Source organism: Lonchura striata, chromosome 28, assembly GCF_050655825.1.
Source record: "Lonchura striata isolate lonStrDom1 chromosome 28, ASM5065582v1, whole genome shotgun sequence".
NCBI classification, from domain to species: domain Eukaryota; kingdom Metazoa; phylum Chordata; class Aves; order Passeriformes; family Estrildidae; genus Lonchura; species Lonchura striata.
The window spans coordinates 6,996,349-7,016,961 of NC_140730.1; the positions used below are offsets into that span (position 1 = coordinate 6,996,349).

Consider the following 20,613-nt stretch of genomic DNA (forward strand, 5'->3'; position numbering starts at 1 on the left):
ATTTCCTTTCCATGGCAGCCTTGCTTTGTGTGTTTTGCTGTGGCACCCGCCCTCTCTCATTTCTGTCTTCAGTTCATTAACCGCTTGTAAAGTGTTAAAGCTTCAAGCTATTGTTAGTTTTTTGTCCCCTCTGAGTGTTTCTTAATGGGCTGAAGAGAAGCACCACTTCGGCATCCCAAAGTTTCTTTTTCGGGGCCATCTGCCCCTGCTGTAAAGCAGCTTTGGTTTGCAGTCCTGGCATGGGGAGGGATCAGGTCAGGTCTGCGCTGCCAGCCCAGGTTTCTCAGGAAATGTCCCGGGCTTGCAGGTCAAGCAGGTGTCAGAGCAGCAGCTGTTCAGTCCCAGCAGAGATCACTCCATACTCCACAGGAAGGGTGTGTTTTTGTTCACACATCATGTAAATACCAGGGAGAGGAGCCAGGAGGTTTCAGTCTGTGCTCTGAGAGTGGACACAAACTGCTGGTGGAGAATGTCCTTTAGCAAAGACTCTGGCTTTGCTAAAATTACTGAGAAGTTGAAAGTCAACATACCCTCATGGTGAAAGCTAACAAATATACTGCATGACTTGATCATAATGCTTCTGCAAACATTTAATTCCTTTGCCAAGGCAAAACTTATTTAAGACATCTCACTAATTCCAAAAAAGATTGCTCTGGTGAACCAGTCACTGTTGGAGCAGTCCAGCTACCCTTTTTGTTTCCCTATTTCTGTCCTTTCTAGCAAATCTCATCAGGGAGTCCCAAGAAAATTCTGCTTCCATGTCTTCAGAGCTGGTGTTTTCCAGCAATGTGTGTTTTAACAGCTTTATTTATAAATGGGCTGCTTTAGTAATTCTGGTGTGTTCCTTTGCCTCCTCAAAACAGCTCCTCCTTCCAAGAGTGCTGTGCTATACAGGAGCCTGACAGTTTTTGCTCCTGCTGTTTTTCTTGGAGTTTATGGTGCAATTTTGATTAAAGATGATTACTTTGCAACGACTGCTAAGATTTTTAGTTCACTTAAACTGCGTATTTCATGTAGGTCAGTGGATTATTTTTTTGCCGTTTGAAAGTACAGTTTTCAAACACAATGTCACACGCAACAAAATGTGTTTGAAATTCTCTGAGGAGTTGCTTGACTGCTGGTTACGCTAGAGTAGGGGACACCTCCCATGGGTCTGCCACGTGCAGTCCTTCTGCTTCCTCTCCTGAGTCTCCTGCACCTCTGTGGCTGTGGGAGGTGCTGCAGAGATGTCCCTGGAACAGAAGAAGGGATGTTGGCAGGCAGGAATTGTGATGTTACTTCTGCTTACGTTATTAGGGAAAGAAGTTTTGCCTCTGGCCGCAGTGCCTGGCTCAGCACTCGCTGTCCCCGCTCCAGTTCAGAGAGCTGAGCTGTGATATAAGCTCTCCCCCACCCTTCCTCCAGTCTTATCTTCCTTGCAGACAGACTTTTCCCTTTGCTTTCCTCGAACTCTTCTGCTGAACTCACGGCACTGTTGTCCGACCCGTGTTCCTCTACCCTTCCCCAGCCCACCTCTCTTCTTGCTCAAGGCACTCCTCTTTTACACTCCTGGATCTGGGGAAAAACAATTTCTTCTTGGTTCCAGCTGAGTTCCACCCCTCCAATCTTTTCCTTTCTCTCTCTACTTGAGTTTGCTGTCTGGAGATGCTGGTCACAGGTCCAACGTGAGATCCTCTTGGCACTTCTCTGTGCAATCCTGGGCACTGCTCTGCATAAAGCAAAGGCCTGTCTGGGGCCAAAACAGGAAATACCCTTGCACTCTTGATACTCACCAGCACTAGTCTTCCCTTTTACCTGTCCATCTTCACCACTTTGTCCAGCCCTGTCTGTGCTGTGCTGATCCAGAAGACCAGTGAGCTTTCTCTGAGGTGCAGGTGCTGGCAGTGCTGTGATTCCATACTGGTGCATGTTGTGGTGTGGCATTTGCCATGGTGCCACCAACCATGGAAGCTCGTGCTCTAGAGAAAAGTGTCCCAGTGACCTGCAGCAGTGCTTGGGTCTCTTCCTCTCCTGTCCACCATTTCTAGTGCTCCTGAATCTCATGGGTCAGCCCAGAGCCCTGTGCTTCCCAGCAGCTGAGTTGTAGGGAAGGCTTTCATGCCGTACAAGGAGAGACTTGGTCTGTGGAGCATTGTTGGCAGGTAGCTGGGGAAAGGAGGATGAGGAGGGGCAGCTTTGTGCTCCAGCATTTAACTGCTCTGCTTGCAGGACTAGGGACATTTTGGGTCTTGGTTTCCTGAATTCTGGGTACTCTGTCAGAAAACATCCCTTCCTACCTTGGGGAAGGAACAGGACCATTCTGCTGGGGCTGTTCATGGAGCTTGATGGCCTGCAGAAAGGTTTTGGTGCAGGCCCAGAGAAAGGATGTGAGATCCCCGAATCTGAAGCTGTACTTTTTGATTCAACATGTTTCTCAGTACAGGGACAGGGCTAATTGTGCTGCTGTGATCAAGTTCATGTGATTTTTTTTCTGGCTTTTATAGCCAAGCACCAGCAGTGGAAGGTAAATCAGCAGGCACCTGAGAAGCTGGAGGGTAACTGGTGAGCAGAAAGCATGTGGCATGTTTTGTAATGCAGCCAAATACTTGTGTGGTGCTGTGGCTTGCCATCGTGCTGTAGCTGTGAAGCACATGGGGAACTCTGGCAGGGTCAGGTGGTGAGACTGGCAGGTCACACTGGTGGTGACACGTGCCCACCAGAGTGAGGGGTCCAGGCACAAGGCAAGGAGAGGTGTGAGCTTGTGCTGATCCCTCCAGTGGTGTGCTGCATGGGATATGTTAATGAAACAGCCAGGGGCATTCAGCTACACGAGGGAAGTCAGTAAGAATCAATGAAAGCTCATTTTTAAAACGCCCATTTTTAAGCCACCAGACAGACTGCAAGGTGCTGAGTGCTGCTGGGAGAGTCCCTCTTCTGTCCACTCCCCTTGGTCCCAAGGGGCAGAATGCAGCTCAGCCTTGAGATACATGAACCAGCAGGTGCTGGGATGGACACACTGAGAGACTGCTCTGATATGCTTTGAGTTCTGCTCTTGGCTTCCAGAGGAGCTGATGATGTCCTGGTGCTTTTTACTGCCTGCTCCCACCCTGCCTCCCATCACCTGGGCTCACCTAAGCTTCGTGGGCACTGCAGCACCCAAAGGTCAGCTTCTCATCATCCCACAGCCCAGCTGTGGCCCTAAAAAATGAGCTCCCTTCCACAACCCTACTGATCCCAGTATCTGGAAAAGCCTCAGGATCATGCTGGGGGACAAAGAAATTGGTTGTACCCAGAATTCTGTCCCACAAGCAGAGAGAAGTTGTTTCAAGTAGGATCTAGGACTCAGCTCGTAGCCCAAATGGCAGCAAGCAGCCACCTTTGCCTCTAAGTCTCAGACATGATTGCAGTGTGGAAGCTGCTAGAAGAGGACCAAGTTGTGCTTTTGTTGCTTTCCCATGCTTACTTGATCGTTTTACTACAAAAATTGTTTAATCTGCCTGACCACATTATGGATTGTTCACAAAGTTTGTTTAAAGTCCTGTATGCACCAATGTGTGCCAAAAAAGCTGCACCCTTAGAGTGGCTTACTGTTTTCCATTTTGTTACTGTGTCAGTACATATTGGTAAAGTAAATCAATTACTTCAAAATGAAATTAATTTGCTTCCTGCCTTTATATGTTTGTCTCCCATCTTGGGGAGGATGAAGGAGTTTTAAAAGTCACAAGGAATATAAATAGAATTAAGATGCAGTAAAATACCTGTTTGCCTGAGCTTCTTATTGTACAAGGGTCAGAAGTGCTCCACCATGTCCTGTTGCGGAGAACTGGGTGCTCTGGGCTTGCTGCTAGAGGGAACTTGGTCCAGACAAGGTGATTTGGCTCTCACCTGAGCAGTGTGTCACAAGGCAGCCCTGTCCTGGTTGGACTGGGGAGAGCCTGGCATGAGGCTGGGTTTGAGCACTGTGTATGGGAGCAGCTTTCCTGTGCCAGTGAGTTGCTGTCCACCCTCACTTCCTCCCAGCACTGCCCAGACTGCATGTGTGGTGTTTATTGTTCCCATGCAGCTCATCACACTGATTCCTCTGCAGAGCCGTACAAGGAGGGACCTGCAGGTCTGCCTCCCTTCTCCCAGCTCCTTTCCAAGTGACAGTTCTGCCTGCTCTGAAAGCTGCCCAGTGGATAAGGATCTGGTGGTGCTGGTCAGCAGTGGCTAAATGTGAGCCAGATAGCCAAGAAGGCTGATGGCACCTGGCCTGTACCAGCCAGTGTGGCCAGCAGGACCAGGGCTGTGACCATCTTCCTTTGCTGGGCACTGGTGAGGGCCCACCTCAAATCCTGGGGTGTCCACATGGTCCAGGAAAGACACTGAGGCACTGGAGTGTGTCCAGAGAAGGGCAACAGAGTTTGGGAAGGGTCTGGAGCACCAGGAGCAGCTGGGGGGGCTCAGCCTGGAGAAAAGACAGCTCAGGGGAGACCTTCTGTTATCTCTCCATAACAGGAAGATGCAGTCATGTGGGTGTTGAGCTCTGCTTCCAGGGAGGAAGGGACAGGATGAGAGTAGACAGCCTCAAGATGTGCCAGAAGAGATTTAGGTTGGATATTGGGAAAATTTCTTCATGAAAAGGGTTGCCAGGCATTGGAACTGGCTGCCAGGACAATGGTGGAGCCACCATCCCTTGAAGTGTTAAAAGAATATGTGGATGACTGGAGGATATGGTTTGGAAGTGGCTCTGGGTTGATGGTTGGACTTGATGATCTTGGAAGTCTTTTCCAGCCTTAGTGATTCTGTGATTCTTTGAAGTTTTCTTTTGGCTGCTTGCCCATCAAGTTGTGCTCCAAATGGCTTTAGAATCAATGAATGTTCCTTGGCTCTTAATCACTGAAGTGTTCAGATGATTCAGGTCACATCCCTAAAATACCATGATTATGAGTCCTCTCAGCTGGAATTCTGGGCCAGGCTCATTCCTGTCACTGCAGCATCCTCTCCTCTGCTCATGGCTAGCTCAGTGTCCCATCCCAGGTGCTGCAGAACTTGCTGTTCCTGTGGCTCTAACCAGCCCAGCTATCCCCCTATTCTGTGCCCAGGTTTGCCAGCTTCCCCTTCTCTTTCCCATTTCCACAAAAGTTTGCTGTGCTTCCATTCTTGCTCTTTTGCTCTGTCTCACTGAACATTTGTGCTGCAGTTAAAATTGCACTCACCTCTGCAACCCATGCTTTGCTTCCCTCTGGGCCTGTGCTCTCTGCATGCCCCTGGCCAGCCATGTCCTCAGGTTACCTCTGCTGAGGTCTCATAATTTCTTGCATACCCGTCACCACTACTTCTGTATTGCTCCTTAAAGGGTGATTTCTGAGTAGGAAAGGAGCTTTGTGTGTGGAATTCTCAGATGAGTCCCTTCCCAAGCTGTCTGGTCCAAAGCAGGTACTGTATATAGGATTGGCCTGACAGCCCACACCCTGATAGTCTCTTCCCTGTTCTGCCTGTGCCTTTTCAATAATAGTCTCCAAATTTTATTTAAAAATAAAATTTAAAAAATCGTGAATGAGGCAGTCATCTCTGAGGAGAAGGAAGAATCTACAGGCCAGCACACACAGATCCCAGTAAAAGATGTGCTGTAACAACTTGGTATCTGTAGGAACCACAGCTTCTTGCTATTCTAGCAAAGGAAAGGAAAGACTAAAAATAGCATAATCCTAGGACAATAGAACAATTGCTTTTCCTGAAGTTAAGTATCTAAAATGAACCCACACTGGAAGCGAGTCAGGACTCCCAAAAGAAAGAAACATAGATAGACTGCCTGTGAAACTCTAAAATGTTGTGATTCTCCCACAGGAACCCGAGGGCTAGATCTGGGACAGATTCTCTTATAGGTTGGCCTTGCTGCTGACCCCAGTGCCCCTGTTTCCCACAGACCCTTCACCAGTTAAAGTCCTGGGTCTGAGTCTGTTGAAATTTAGTCCAAGACCTGTCAGATCCATATTAAGCCAGGCTTTACTGAAGTGATGTCCTGCAGTGCCTGCTCCTCACTACTCCAGAGGAGAGCCCAGGAGCTTCTGTGTTCACGACTGCCTTCCCCTGTACACATTCATTAACTTTCTTCCATTTCCCTTGTTAGTTTTAAACCTAGACTTGACACTCTCTGGTTCCATGCAGGAGCAGGTCGATGTGAGTCAGCCTGCACAGTGCAGGCGAGAGCTCCCAGCTCTGCCGCCGTGCTCGCTGCTGGCACAGGCTGATGCCCCTCTCCGTCTTTCCCGCAGTGGCTGAAGGACCCTGGGCCCCGCAATGAGAAGAGGACGCTGTTCTGTGACATGGTGTGTTTCCTGTTCATCACTCCGCTGGCGGCCATCTCGGGCTGGCTGTGTCTGCGCGGGGCCCAGGACCACTTGCAGTTCAACAGCCGGCTGGAGGCCATCGGACTCATAGCCCTCACTATAGCACTTTTCACCATCTACGTCCTCTGGACACTGGTAAGTGCCAGCTGCCAGGGTCCTGCTCCTGCTCCAACAGGAGCTGGGAGCACTGCCTCACACCTCATCAGTGCCACCTGCTATTTCTGCCTCCCCACGTGAGAACATCTTGGGCGCTTCCCCTTGAATGTCCATTTAATTATCTTCATGTGCAAGCTGCTAAAGTTGTTGCTGAGAATGGAAAATCACCTCCTGGTCATCTGCTTTCCAGACTGTCAGTGTTCCCCAAGTGTCAGAGCCCAACAATGTGGTGGAGCTGGGACGGGGCTGGGGCTGAGGCTGCGTGGGAAGGGCTTGGGGCTGGGTCAGGCAGTGGCCCATCTGTGGTTCAAGAAGAAACACAAACTTGGTACCTGGGCAGTGCAGGGGAAAAGTAAAATACGGAACACATTTGACACCTAAATAATTTACCACCATGTGCTTTTGCTGCTGAGCACAGACTGGCTGTGCCCAGCTGGGGTGCAGACTGGCCTTGGAGGTCTCTAGCCACAGCTAAACAAACTCCTACTCAGTGTTTTTAAGGAGTGTGGAAGGAACTCTCTGGCCCTGGGGAAACCTGTGACTTCTCTGATGCTGGGTTGTGTGGTCGGCCTCGAGTCAAGGCTTGGTAGCCAGCGTGCCCTGGCCCACTGTTGTATGGGGGGCACTGGAGGTTGCTGGGAACCTCCACTTGAGCCAGTCTGGGTGTTGAATTGATCCCTCCTGGGAGAGAGTTTCCTGCACATGCCTCGTTTGGCATTTCTGGACCTGCTGAATTAGGGGGCAAGGAGCTTGTATCTTTGCAGGGAGCTGAGAAGAGCAGGACTGAGTGAGTGACTGCAGGTTTGAGTGTGGCACAAGTGGAGTCTCAGTGGGGCTGCCTGGCCCCACCCCAGAGCCGCTCTTTCTCGAGGGGCTGCTTGGCCAGGGACTTCCCTCTGTTTCCCATTCACTTATTTTGTCTTGTGTTGCTGGGTGACTTCTGGGTTTGGATCTTGATTTTGGCTCTCCTATTCCAAGAAAGCCCTTTGTGTGCTCATGACCTGTCAATGCCCTTTTCCAGCTGCTTGCAGGGAAGGATCATTTTGGGAAGGGAAGAAGTGCACTCAATGCAGGAGAAACAGTGGGACCTCAAAAAGCTGGGAGTCCTGTGGGAAATAGAAATTCCTCAGTCCATTTTCTTGTTGTCTCATGTTTCAATTTCTCAGAGTAACCCCTTCCTCTGGGGCTGGACACTCCTTACAACTCTTCCCCCACAGACCTGGGAGGCAGGGCAGGATGAACTGGTGCTGCAGCAGCCCCTGCTCTAGGGGTGGGAGTGCCTGGAGGTACTCCTTGCTTGGGAGCCATGGAGGAAAGTTTCCATGCTGTATGTTCCTGCAGGAAACTTGTTTCCATAGGAAGCCAAGCTAAAATTGGAAACCTTAAGAGGAAGTGCTTCTGTCTTCTCTATCTCAGGACTGGTGGGGAGGAGCTGGAAACCTGGAGGAAATGGAAAAACGTTTGTGCAGTAACAAGTCCTGACTAAAATGGCTCTAATTCTACTGTGCTTCAATTTTCCTTGAGCAGAGGAGGACATTAGGTGAAGCACCTTTATTCATGTTCTGTTCTTTCAACCCTGGGCTGTGCAGTACAAGGGGTCAATACGTAGGAGCGGGTTCAAGGCTGTAACCAGTGTGAGGGTTGAGAGAGGCTGTAGCCAAGGCTGCAGCTCCTTCACAAGGGGCAGGAGCACCTTGTTCCCACCATTAGCTCCCCATTCTCTGAAAACCGGGAGATGAATTTGTCAGCAAACAGTCTTATTGCCACAGTCTTTCTGCCACAGGAAGGAGGGGTGTGCAGAGATCAGTAAGCTCAATTACCTCAGTGCCACAGTGGCACAGCTTCATTTCTCATAAGATGCCTTGCAGACCCATCCAGAAGTAACAGTTTTACTGAATTTTCTGTACCAAATGCATTTCCTGGTACGTCCTAGTTGCCAGCTAGATGCTTCCTGTAAGAAAGCCTGGTTTAGGTCAGTGGCTGACTGGATTCAGTATTTGAGCTGAGCTCAAAGCTCCCCTCGCAGGGCTGCTCTGAAACTGCACGGCCAGCTCCTGCCTCTGCTGGGCTGCTCTGGGTCCCTCCAGCCTTTGCATCCTTTCCTGCCTCTCTCCGGGCGGACAAGTTTCCCAGGCCACGGTGTTGTCAGGAAAAAATGAGTCCAGCTGCTGTCCTGTTGGTGCAGACAAAGGAGGGAAGGTTTTTGTGCAGGATGAAGGTCCCCTGGGATCTGTGAGATGGGAGGAGGCTGGTTGGGTTCAGAACCTTGTTTTGCTTACTGAAGGTGCTGGCTGCAGTCTGGGGCTGAATGAAGGGGAAAATTGCAGCTCATCCCCACCACATTTCAGCAGCCTGGACCCAAACCCAGCTGAGCAAACTCCATCCCACTTTGCTGGTGATGCCCAGAAGGCCCCTTTGGCTGTGCCCCACTCAGCCTGGTGTCACCAGGAGGGGATTGATTGCTTGTCAGTCTGGAGACAAGGAGTGCCCCAAACCAGGGTCAGTGCTGTGTCCCTTGCCTCAGGAGAAGGGGTGCCCAGGGGCAGAGGGGCATCGGGCTGTCCCTGCGTGTGCTGCGGGGCGAGGGCGGGCTTGGTGACAGTGCTGCGTTCTCGCCCGCCAGGTCTCATTCCGCTACCACTGCCAGCTGTACTCGGAGTGGCGAAGGACCAACCAGAAAGTGCGGCTGATGCTCCCAGCCTCGCGGAGCCCTCACCCCGTGCCCCAGTCCCTCCTCTCCGCCAAGCTCATGAAGAAGGCCGCGGATGAGACCACAGTCTGAGCCGTCCCATGGCCGGCCAGGGGGAAGGGTGGGGCGTCCCCACAGGCCCAGGGACCGTGGCAGCTGTGGGGGCACTGGAGAACAATCATCCCACCCAAAGGGACTCTGCGCTCAGCACGTGCTTTAGATCTTGGCAAAGAGACGCATAATCAACATCTGTGGGTGAAACGGCCCAGAAGAGCCTGATGGCAGAACATGCCTGTCTGCAGGGACACTTTCCTATAACGAAACACCGTACATGGAAAACATCTCCCTCTTTCTCTCTCTATATATATCTATATATAATATTATTTTTAAATGGCTATGCATATTGTGTTTCAATCCTTTTGTGTTGATGTTCTAAGCTTCAGGATAGAAGCTGGCAACCTGATCTCATTCCGAGGTTAAATCAATGCCTTTTCTCCAAATGAGCATATGAGGAACACTTTTCATCAACCATTCTTGAAAGTCCCCTTCTCCTTTGCACTAAATTGGTTTTGATATACTGCAGCAGCCTTCCCATTACTCTTTCGTCTCTTTTGTGGTGTTCTGTCCTTTCTAGAAGGTTGAGTGTTTTTAATAATTATTATAATCCCAGAAGGAGTAAAATGTCGTAATACTGGAGACATTTTGTATTGTAAAGTACTGTAATTTTGAGAATTTCAAAATCAGTTTCAGAATGAGAGAATCTTTTCCGGTGCAGACGTGATCTCACAAAATGCTTTCCTTGAGATCCTGGCTTATCCCCAGGACTCAGATGCACTCAGCCCTTGGTCTGTCTGGCAAAGGTAGATGGAGGATCCGAGGGTAGGAAGAGATGGCTCCGTACTAGCTAAACCCACCATTGCCTTTGCTTTGAAAAGATTGAGAAAGGAGCTTTCCTGACCCCAGAAGGTTGGAGTTGGAGCCTCTGTTTGCTGATGTCCTTTTGCCAGCTTGAGGCTGGACCTCCTGTAGCATCAATTTCACACGTACCTTAGGGGACAGGCCATGCCCTGCGGCGCTGGCAGGACGCAGGTGCTCTTGGCTGTCTCTGCGCTTTATTTGCACATTCCAAAGGAGCTGCTGGGATTGGGTTCATCCCCGGTAGCGCTGCCTGCCTGTTGTGTCCTCTAGTAAAACCCCCCCCAGTTTGCTGGTCCCAGAGAACAGGCTCTGGGTCCCTTGTCTTATGGGGCTGGTGTTCCTCCTTCTCCTCCTCCTTTCACCTGTGTTTCCATCACATGCAGCTCTCAAAGGCCTCTGTCTCAGAGTGCCCCCTCTGCCAAGAGTCCTCCTGGTTTGGCTTTGGTCCTTGCTTCTGCCCCTTCTCACCTTGCCAGACAGTGCCTGGTGCTGAGCTTTCTTGAGTCTCTCGAGTGGCACAGGCTGTGAGGATGCTGGTGGTGATGCTGCCCTGCCAAGTGCTCCAGAGGTGTGTGCAGCTCCTTTGCTGGAGCCTGGGCTCTGGCTCCATGGTGGCGAGGGTAGAGAGCAGGCAAGAGGCAGGCTCTGAGGGACCTGTGTCCTTGCAGTGGGTGGTGGTGGTCATGCACTATGTCCCTCTGCCCCTTTGCTGAAAGCAAGTGGGTCAGCGCAATGCCCTGTGAGATGGAGATCTGTAATTTCCTGAATTCAAAGCACCATATGCACTTCCTCCTCCTCTCTAGATGCAAAACAGGATGTGTTTCCTTTTGTGTTCCCTCAGCCTGAGCTGGAAGTTGCTGGTGGCGTGAGCAGCAGGGACCAGTGTGCCATCTTGCCCAACAGGATTGCTCCAGCCCTTGACCCTGGTGTCTGCTCTCCTCTGTTCCCTCTCCCAGGTGCAGCTTGGGGATGCCCCGACACATCTTGCAGCAGCCTCTCTGGCTTGAGGGCTGCTCTGTACTGGTCTCTCTTCCAAGCGTGAGGGGTTGGTGTGACTGTGGGGTCAATGTCCTCTGCTACAGCCAGGCTGCACATCTCTGCTCCCCTCTCTCAGCCAGCCCCCTGACTGTCCCTTCCCTTCTTCCACATACCTGTGGGTGTCTGCCCTTTTCCCAGTCATGCACTCATGCAGGGATTACTCTGTTTCTGGTACTCTTGGTGGAGAGGCTGCTGCAGCTCAGCTCCAGTCACAGTCCCTGCTCCAGTCCCATCTCATTCCCATGCAGGCGCTCCCTGCCCTGCACACCCCTTCCATGGCAGCAGGCTCTGCTCCACTGCTCTGTGCCTTGTCCTGGGTGCCCCTTCCTTCATCCCCTTCCCAACAACCCCCTTGTCACCAGGACATCACCAGTGAAGAAAAATAGGGGGTAGTTTAACCTTCCCAGCCTTGGCTGTCTCCCAGGAGCTTGGCCCCACAAGGCTTCAAGTTCTGGCAGGTGATGAGGGATGCTGTCTCCCATAGCATGTCCCCAGGGTAAGGTCTTCATTAAGCCAGTGTTCCAGTTAAGAAACCCACTGTCAATCCAAATATGCAATTGTGAAAGCCAGAAGCCCTTGGCTGGGGCACTGGGGGCCCAGTCTGTGTGTGGCTGTGGCTGCACTCAGCATCCTTGGCTTTGTTGTCATTGCCAATAATTGGAGCTGTTGCATGTGCCCCCACAAGACCCAGTAGTGACTCTTTGAGACTTGTCCTCCTTCCCAGAGATGTTCAGCTCCTGGATGTGGGCAATCGGTGTCTGACCCACCACGTTCCAATGCGTTCTGGGGAAACGGGCTGTGCAATGATGTAAATAAAAGTGAGTTAAACTTTGGGCTGTTGTGTTGTTATTGGAGGGGCCAGGGCTGCAAAGCCCAGGCTGCCTCCCTGAGAGCACCCCAGTACTCCCTGCCTGCAGCAGCTGCCCTGGCCTGCCCCCAGGACCCCAGTAGAAGGTTTCAAAGTTGGACAAAACCAAGGGCTTTTTTCATTTCTGGGCAGTTTCTCTGTCAGTGTACAGAAGCCTGCCTAGCGTGGGCACCAAGCAAGGTGATGATGTCTGGGCCAAGTCAAGAGTCCTTTGGCCTCTGGCTGGGCCAGGGGTGCGTATGGGGCTGCATGGAGCAGCCCTGATGCTGCTGTGATGCCGCTCCACGGAGGCTCCTGGTGCTGCCCTGTGAGCTGCCTGACCCAGCCTGCCCACGGCCCCGCAGCCCAGCCCCTCGCTCCAGGGCTGGGGGGGACACCAGACACCTCTGCGAGCCCACGCTGTGGCCTGAGCCCTGCTGAGGGCAGGGTGGGCTGTGCCCAGCTGTGTCCGAGGTGTGTCCCCATGTGTCAGAGCTGTGTTGGAGTGTGTCCGAGCCACTCAGAGCTGTGTCTGAGCTGTGTGTGTGTCTGAGCTGTGCCCGGGCTGTGTCTGAGCTGTGTGTGTGTCTGAGCTGTGCCCAGGCTGTGTCTGAGCTGTGTGTGTGTGTTTGTGCTGTGCCCAGGCTGTGTCTGAGCTGTGTGTGTGTCTGAGCTGTGTGTGTCTGAGCTGTGCCCGGGCTGTGTCTGAGCTGTGTGTGTGTGTTTGTGCTGTGTCCAGGCTGTGTCTGAGCTGTGCCCAGGCTGTGTCTGAGCTGTGTGTGTGTTTGTGCTGTGCCCAGGCTGTGTCTGAGCTGTGTGTGTGTGTTTGTGCTGTGTCCAGGCTGTGTCTGAGCTGTGCCCAGGCTGTGTCTGAGCTGTGTGTGTGTTTGTGCTGTGCCCAGGCTGTGTCTGAGCTGTGTGTGTGTGTTTGTGCTGTGTCCAGGCTGTGTCTGAGCTGTGCCCAGGCTGTGTCTGAGCTGTGTGTGTGTTTGTGCTGTGCCCAGGCTGTGTCTGAGCTGTGTGTGTGTCTGAGCTGTGCCCGGGCTGTCCCTGAGCTGTGCCCGGGCTGTGTCTGAGCTGTGCCCGGGCTGTGTCTGAACTGTGTGTGTGTGTTTGTGCTGTGCCCGGGCTGTGTCTGAGCTGTGTGTGTGTCTGAGCTGTGCCCAGGCTGTGTCCGAGCTGTGCCCAGGCTGTGTCCGAGCTGTGTCCAGGCTGTGTCTGAGCTGTGCCCAGGCTGTGTCTGAGCTGTGTGTGTGTTTGTGCTGTGCCCAGGCTGTATCTGAGCTGTGTGTGTGTCTGAGCTGTGTGTGTGTTTGTGCTGTGCCCAGGCTGTATCTGAGCTGTGTGTGTGTCTGAGCTGTGCCCAGGCTGTGTCTGAGCTGTGCCCAAGTGTCCAGCCCTGCTGGCTGCAGGGCAGGAGCCTTGCTCTGTGTGCTTGCTACCAGCTGGCTCTGAGAGGCATCCAGGGCCAGCCCTGTGGCAGGGACTGCAGGGCATGAAACCTCAGGGCAGAGACTCGAGCAGCCATCATTCCCTGTTCTGTGGGGCAGTGAGGAGACCCTGCAGCCTTGGCCCCTGTGCTGCGAATCTGATCACGTCACACTTGCAGCAGGGGGTTGGAAATTGTGAAGCTGCCTGCTTAAAGTGCCACTCAAAGCACTACATCACCAATGTTGGATGCATTTCTGAGGTCCTGGACAAGGCTTTAGCCTTGGGCAAGACCTTGAATGAGTTTCCTGGTCAAGCTCTCAAATCAAGGGTTTTCTGGGCTTGTTTATATTAAAATAAAAAAATGTTTAAAAAAATAGAGTGCCATGGTTGACTCAGCCAGTCCTTTAATGTGATGCCACACAACAATCTGACAGGGTGGGGGGAAGGAAAAGTGGCATCTGCAATAGCAGGAGCAATGTAAAAGGAGCAGAAGTCCCAGACAAAGGGCTCACTGGGAAAAAGGAAACAGTTTCATGGGAAGGACCTTCAGCCACAGTTGCTCAGCTGATGCGCCAAATGCAGGCAGGCTTTGTTTGGAGCATGTCTGACAGACCAATGCAGAGAAGAGCATGTTTGTTGAGGTGTTTCCACTGTCCACTGCTGCAGCCTTTTTTCCTGGCAGCAGGAGGGTGCCAGGGGTCTGATCACATCCTGCTGTGGACCAAGGGCTTTGGGAGCCTGGGAGTTGCCCTGTGGCTTCCGTGTCCAGGCAGAGTTAAGGAGGCAGCAGGTCACTGCTGTGATGTGCTCTCTGTGCCCACGCTGGCTGTGGCACAAACCTCCTGGCCCCAGTTGTCTCCCCAGAACCACTCGGAGCCCATGTGGCTCCAGCCTTGCTCAGGGACCCCGGTGTTCCTTAAGCCTTCCTACCCATTGTGGCTCTGACATGCCGAGACCTCTAGCACATGAGAGCTGAATTTAAGCTCCCCTGAGTCTTTGTGGTGTGATTTTACATGAAATTGTGTATTTCTCACACAAATGCTGCAATTACAAAACTCAGCTCCCAGACAGCTGATTTTTTTAAAATTTAATTTTTGGGGGGCACATCAAAAAGGAAAACAGAGCAGAATATTTACTCCCTCCAAACCACAAAATTCCAGTGAAGATATTCCCAGACACCAATCTGCTGAAAAACCCAACTGTTCTCCAGTCTGAGGGATGGAGCTGGCTTTCAGAAAGGAATTTCTTCCTGATTGAGAAGAATCAAGATAGGTGTCCTTAAATGTACAGTACCACTCTTTTGGGGTGTTTTGCATGACAAAGGACTAAAAACAAGAACTAACAATCTGCCATCTCCATACATCAACCTTCTGCTGTGAACCTCTGTCATGGTGTAACCCCAGCTGACAACTAAACACCACATAGCCACTCAGTCACACACCACTCTCCAAGGGAGATGGGGGAAAAAACCCTTTTGATTTGAGGTAAAAGCAGTTTAATAATTGAGATAAAGTAATATGTAAAACTAAATAATGATAATTGTAATGAAAAAAAAATATAAACCTCAAGTGGAACAAGTGATGCCCAGTGTAGGTGCTCAGCACCCACTGATCTGTGCCCAGCCTGCCTCCCAGAAGCCATCAGCCCCTCACCAGCAGTTCCCCCAGTTTACACACTGGGCAGGATGTTTTATGGTGTGGAATATCCCTCTGGTCAGTTCAGGTCAGCTGTCCTGGCTGTGTTCCCTCCCCAACTTTTGTGCAGCTCCTTGCTGGCAGAGCATGAGACACTGAAAATGCAGGGTAAACACCACATGATTGATGATTTGGTTGTTGCTATCAATATTATTCTCACCCTACATCCCAAACCCAGCACTGTGCCAGCCACCGAGAAGAAAGTTGACTCTATCCCAAGCAAAACCAGGACAGTCTCAGAGGCTACTGCCCATGGAGAGTAGGAAGTGCCTCACAGGGAGCAGAGATCTCTGAGTTTCCCCAGTCTTGGTGCTATGAAACCCACTGGGCTTGACCCAGTGCTGCAGCTCTGCAGCTTCTGGAGTACAGCAGGAGACCAATACTGCTACCTGTGCCCAGACACCACCACAACGATGACAACAGAGGTGGCATTAAAGGTCCAACCAGAAAAGTGTTTGGAGATGAAATCTAGGGTGGACCCAGGTAATGTCCCCCTTCACCTACATCCACCTTCTATCCTAAGGACAGGATTTAGCAGGATCCTGTGAGGTGAGACCTTGGTGGGGCAAGGTCAGAGAATGGACATTCTGTGGGAATTGCCTGTCCTATGGATTTCAGACACAGCTCAGCATTGTGCTTTCCTTCCTGGGCTGCCCCTACTGCTGCCCTTGCACTGATACCAGTGCTCTGCTGCAAGAAATGTGCTTGGTGCACATCAAGCAAGGACAGTCTCTGGATGTGTGGGGAAGATAAGTGTTATCATGAGTATCCAGCTGTGTTTGGGTTTTTTTAACTTACTTGAAAAAAGCCAGAGGCACTACTCCAGCACCCTTGGAGGAACTGGACCCTGCTATATTTTCCATGGCTATGTATTTTCCATACAGAGCAGTTCTGCAGTGCCCTGGCTCAGTGATGGTCCCTGCCATGGGACCACGGGCACCAAGCTCCTCCCTGCACCCAGTCTCTGTGCTCCCTGTTGTCCCTGCAGTCCCAGCTGAGGGGTGGGGGGATGTAGGAGTCTATTGTGGCCTCTACTTCCATGACCTGCTAGTCCTCCCCTTGGTGGCCAGAGGATCCACATGAGGAGAAGCCAGCAGGATGCAGGACCCTCCCAGTTCCTAGCACCAAGACCCAAGGTGATGGCATTCATCTTTCCAGTCTCTCCCCTGCCCCACCCATGTTCCCTCCCTGTCAGGGGCACAGTTTGAGCCATGAGTCCATCCCCACCCAGAGCCATGGCCGCAGCCTCTCCCCAGCACACGAGGCCAGGCAGAAAGCAAAGATTGGGGCTTCACTCTCAGCATCAGCAAAAGTCACCTGCTTGTCTGTAAAGTCCAAGCAGACTTGGATGGCCCTGGGGAGGCAGGTAAGGTGCAGTGGGGTCCAGTCAGGATCACTGAAAGCATGGTACTGTCCAAACCACTGCCCCACAGACCAGATCCCTTCCTGGGGCGTAAAACTGAGGACCCCCTTCCTCCTGACAGACTCCTGGGCCACTCCCACTGCCCACCAGTCTCCTGCCCTGGCCACCTCCACCTCCCAGCAGTGTCTCCCCTCAGCAAAGCCCTGGGTGCCCAGCACACACGGCTCCGTGTCAAAGCGCTCGGGGTTGTTGGGCAGCAAGGTCCACTCGTCGCCGCGTCCTACCCCTCGCTGGTCACTGGCCAGAATGAGAAAGGGGTTGGCGGTGTCTGGGTCCAGAGTCACATCAGCTGGGGACAGAGGAAGAAAAGTTTCTCAGAAGAGGCAGTCCTGGGGCTGCATCCACCCCAGCAAGAGAAGGGACAGGGTGAATTCCTTTTCCCTGCAGTGGGAAACCCCCCCTAGCTGGACTGTCCCTGGCTCCCTGCTGCCCCAACCCTGCCCCCACCCCAGGGGCCTGCACACATCCTGGACAAGGGGCCCTCAGTTTCCTGGAGGAGGAGGTGGCACCTGAGTGGGTGGGTGCACACCTGCAGTGCACCTGAGCCTGGACCTGAGCCTGGGTGTCTCTGGTGCTGCAAGAGGAGAACAGGCAGGTCAGGGCACAAACCAGGGCCAACCACAGTAGAGGTCACCCCAACCCATAACCCATGGCCTCAAATTCACAACTCTTTCTCTAAGCAGTGCAGGGGACAAAGGATGTCAGTTCAGGAGCCTTTGGTGCTGGAGCTGGGTCTACAGATGAGCACCAAGAGTTCAGCTGGGAGTGTTGCAGCCACCAAGTCCCACCACATGAAAAGCCTAGTCTGGAGGCAAGCCCCAGTGCTTTGACCTTCAATAGCTGTCCCACAGCAGAAACAGGATGCATTTTTTCCTCAATAGAGGACAGTTACCCCTCCTCTTCCCCTCTGAAAACTCACCTCTTCCACTCATCTCTGCCACCTCATGAATCAGGGTCTCACTTTCTACTGTCTCCATCCTGGATGCCAGCATATCAACAGGAAGGGATACAAGATTCACTGCTGAAAGTGGGAATTACAAGACTCAAGGACTGCCTGAAGATGATAATGCAGAGAAAGAGTAAAGGAAAGGTCACAGCATTCAGCACTTTTTAGACAGCCAGTACTTACCTGCACAGCCAGCAGGCTGGCTCCAGGAAAGCAGGTTTGAGATGGGTTGGAAGGTCTTTAGTCTGCTTCCCACTCCTATGATCCCCTCATCTGCTCATGGCTGGAATGAGCTTGCCCAGCACTTCTAGCTTGTTTGAGTGAGCAGGGCACAGTCCAGAGGGGTTGGATGGCCTGGACAGCAGACCTGGAAGTCTGTCTGGGTACCACTCCACCAAACTTCCCCCTCTCCTCCTCTGGGCAATGACCTCCCATGCCCTGAAGCTGCCAGCCCATGCGGGACCTCATCTAAAACTTGAATTTGGCAATTCCTCCTGTTCCTGCAGTGCCCAGTGCTGTTTACATCACAGGGTCTGCTGCATCTCCCCTCCCTCAGCCCAGCTGTAGGTGGGTGATAAGAGCCCCTGAGTGCTGGAGGAGTCTGTATCTCCCTGTGCAGGATGCCCAGAGCCTTCCTGGGCACCACAGACACCTCCAGCCCCTTGGGATGGCACCTGGGGACACCAGCAGCAGAGCACTGGCCATTCTCTGGGTGTCCAGGCTGCATTTTGGGAAAAGGGGGTCTGGCTCCTGCCCTGGCTGTTTGCCCAGTTCTGTACTGCTGTGTAGGTTCATGGTGGAGATGTTTGCAGAGCATGTGCCACCTCAATTCCACAACTGGTAAATGGGGAACAGCATGTGCTGGGCTCCACATCCCTCCTCTTTCTTCTTCAGGCAGCTCTTCCTGTGTCAAGGGAGGATGGCCTTATTCCCAGTCACAGGGAACACAAGGCATTCCACTCTGCTTTGTCACATCACTCTGGAAGGCACCAGCTGAGCACAAGTAAAGCAGGATGCAAGGGCAGCTGCTGCCAGGTGGCTTTGCAGACAGCTGCGTGAACCTCTGCCTGCCTGAACCCCTCCCTGGAGCTGGGCTGCCTTAGCCAAGCTCACTGACCGGTTCCACTTTACCCACGACCAGTTCCTTTTGCACTCTTTTGGCATGTCTGACACCTTGTCCTCCCCAAATCCTTTCTACATGGCTTTAGTGCTCACATCCTTCCTTTGGCACATGCTGGGACATGCAGCTTTGATCCCCAGCTTTGCACACCTGTTCAGGCTGGATTTCCCTGGAGTGATGCCCATGGAATTGTGATTTCATCGTTAAATTATGAGGTTCGGTTATTACACTTTCTTTGCTGTCATTTGTTGTTGTTGGGGGTTAGGATTTTTCCTTTTGTTTCTTTCTCTCAGTGAACTTTCTCTCATTTATTACTAAGAGACAATAGCGACTGACACTTAAGAGAACGAGATATAGCTAAGGAGAAAAGGGAGGAGTGGAGCTGGCTGCACTATGGCAGCTGAGGGGCATTCTCTTGGCAAGGGCAGATACCGGCAGACCTGGGCTGGCAGGAGGGGCTCCAGCTCTCTCTCGCTCTGGACATCAGAGGGGAGACGGGCTGCGCTCACTGCGGGGAGAATTCGCACCTGTGCGGGATCCGCCTCCTCCTGCCGTGAGTGAAACTCCGCTCGTGAGAGCGGCCGTGTCTCTGGGACCTTACTGACACCTGCCTCAGCAGAAAGGACCCTCTCCGTCTACTCGGGTGCCTCAGGGGAACCCCCGCGATCCCCAGGCCCCCTCCCCCTCCCAGCGGAGTTCGGGAGCCGAGCGGCCACCGCCCGGCCCCGCCGCTTCTCCGCCACGGCTCCGGGCTTCTCACTGCCCCGGAACTCAGCGCCCCTGCCTGCCGGGACACCCCTCGGCTCCTGCTACAGCTGCGGAGTTCCTGTTACATTCTGTTTGCTACTCCGGAGTCTGCTCGTCCCTGCGGCTCCAGACACCGCTCGAGGTTCCTGCTGCGGCCCACTCGCGCCATCCAGCCCGCCGCCATTGCCGTGGGGCGAGGCGGCTGAGCCCGCGCCACAGCGCCCCCTGCAGCCGCGGGGGAATCATCGCACCTGCCCGGCCCGGCCGGGAGCCACCGGCGCCCCTGCCGGCTGTGCCCGGAACTGCGCCAAAGGGGAGAGTGCGGGCGGCCGGGAGAGGCCGGGCCGGGGCTGGGCTCCGGGCCGGGGCTGGGCTCCGGGCCGGGTCTGGGCTCCGGGCCGGGGCTGGGCTCCGGGCCGGGGCTGGGCTCCGGGCCGGGGCTGGGCCGGCTCTGCGCTTCTGTTTGTTGTTGCTGCTGTTATGATTAATTATTTGCCTTGTTACACACACATACACACACACACACACACACACACACACACACACACACACACACACACATATATATGCTGGTAAAGAACTGTTATTCCTTTCCCCATTTCTTTGCCTGAAAGCCCCTTGATTCCAAGGTTATGATTATTTGTCCATTCCAAGGGAGGTTCTCATCTTCTCTGGCAGACACCTGTCTTTCAACCAGGACAGTTGTCCAGGTCTGCGTCTCCATACCATTTAATTTTTGCTTCTTTCTTTTCCTTGTCACCCCTTTTGGCCAGATCACTCATCAGGACCCTTTGCCCCAGCACGTGCCCCATGCTTGGCTGGGCTGGGACGGTGCACCTAGGTGGGCTGAGCTCCATGGGCACTGTCTTTGCCTCTCTCAGGGCAGCCAATTTCCCCAAAGGAACCATCCTTGATGGTCTCACCTTTCAGCTGGGAATTGCTTTCAAGCAATTTTTAAGCTACTGCTGGGCTTTGCTGCCACCTTGGCACTACCTCTGGGTGTGAGTCCTGGCTCCATCACCTCCCTCCTTCCCACTGCCTCTGTGCTCATGCCAGGGATCTGCAAATTGCTGCCAGTCCAGGCAGTGCTGTGGGAGGAGGCTGTCACATGCAGACCTGGAGAGTGTCTGCAGCAGGAGTGTGTCTGTGCATGCTGCCAGAAGGGCATGTCCAGAGCAAAAGCATTAGCAAAATCTTCCAAATTACTCAGCAACTTTTATATTGGAGCAGAAGTAGCACAGGAGAAAACAGGTAGCAAGCTGCGTCAGGGTGACATTTTTGTTTCCTTTTCAG

The 20,613-nt window shown here is 52.8% G+C and overlaps 2 protein-coding genes across 10 annotated transcripts in view; one reads left to right on the plus strand and one right to left on the minus strand.

The window, feature by feature from the left end:
- Positions 1–11,946, plus strand: part of MARCHF2 (membrane associated ring-CH-type finger 2) — a 34,619-nt gene extending 22,673 nt beyond the window's left edge. For 6 of the 7 annotated variants that reach the window (XM_085562696.1, XM_021528194.4, XM_085562699.1 and 3 more), the window contains 2 exons: positions 6,237–6,446; positions 9,091–11,946. In XM_085562696.1, the coding sequence (XP_085418822.1) occupies positions 6,237–6,446; positions 9,091–9,249 (369 nt within the window). In that variant the 3' untranslated portion in view covers positions 9,250–11,946. The remainder of the gene's footprint in view (positions 1–6,236; positions 6,447–9,090) is intronic. The other variant, XM_085562695.1, reaches the window with a different exon arrangement.
- Positions 1–19,535, minus strand: part of LOC110469505 (E3 ubiquitin-protein ligase TRIM7) — a 33,912-nt gene extending 14,377 nt beyond the window's left edge. The window contains exons 1-3 of one of the 3 annotated variants that reach the window (XM_021528283.4): positions 17,637–19,535; positions 17,427–17,528; positions 1–16,796 (exon numbers count right to left, since the gene is read on the minus strand). The exon at positions 1–16,796 is cut by the window's left edge and continues 14,377 nt beyond it. In XM_021528283.4, the coding sequence (XP_021383958.3) occupies positions 16,276–16,796; positions 17,427–17,499 (594 nt within the window). In that variant the 5' untranslated portion in view covers positions 17,500–17,528; positions 17,637–19,535 and the 3' untranslated portion in view covers positions 1–16,275. Of the gene's footprint in view, positions 16,797–17,426; positions 17,562–17,636 lie in introns of all 3 variants that reach the window. The other 2 variants (XM_085562703.1, XM_085562702.1) reach the window with 2 other exon arrangements.
- Positions 19,536–20,613: the final 1,078 nt, after the last annotated feature.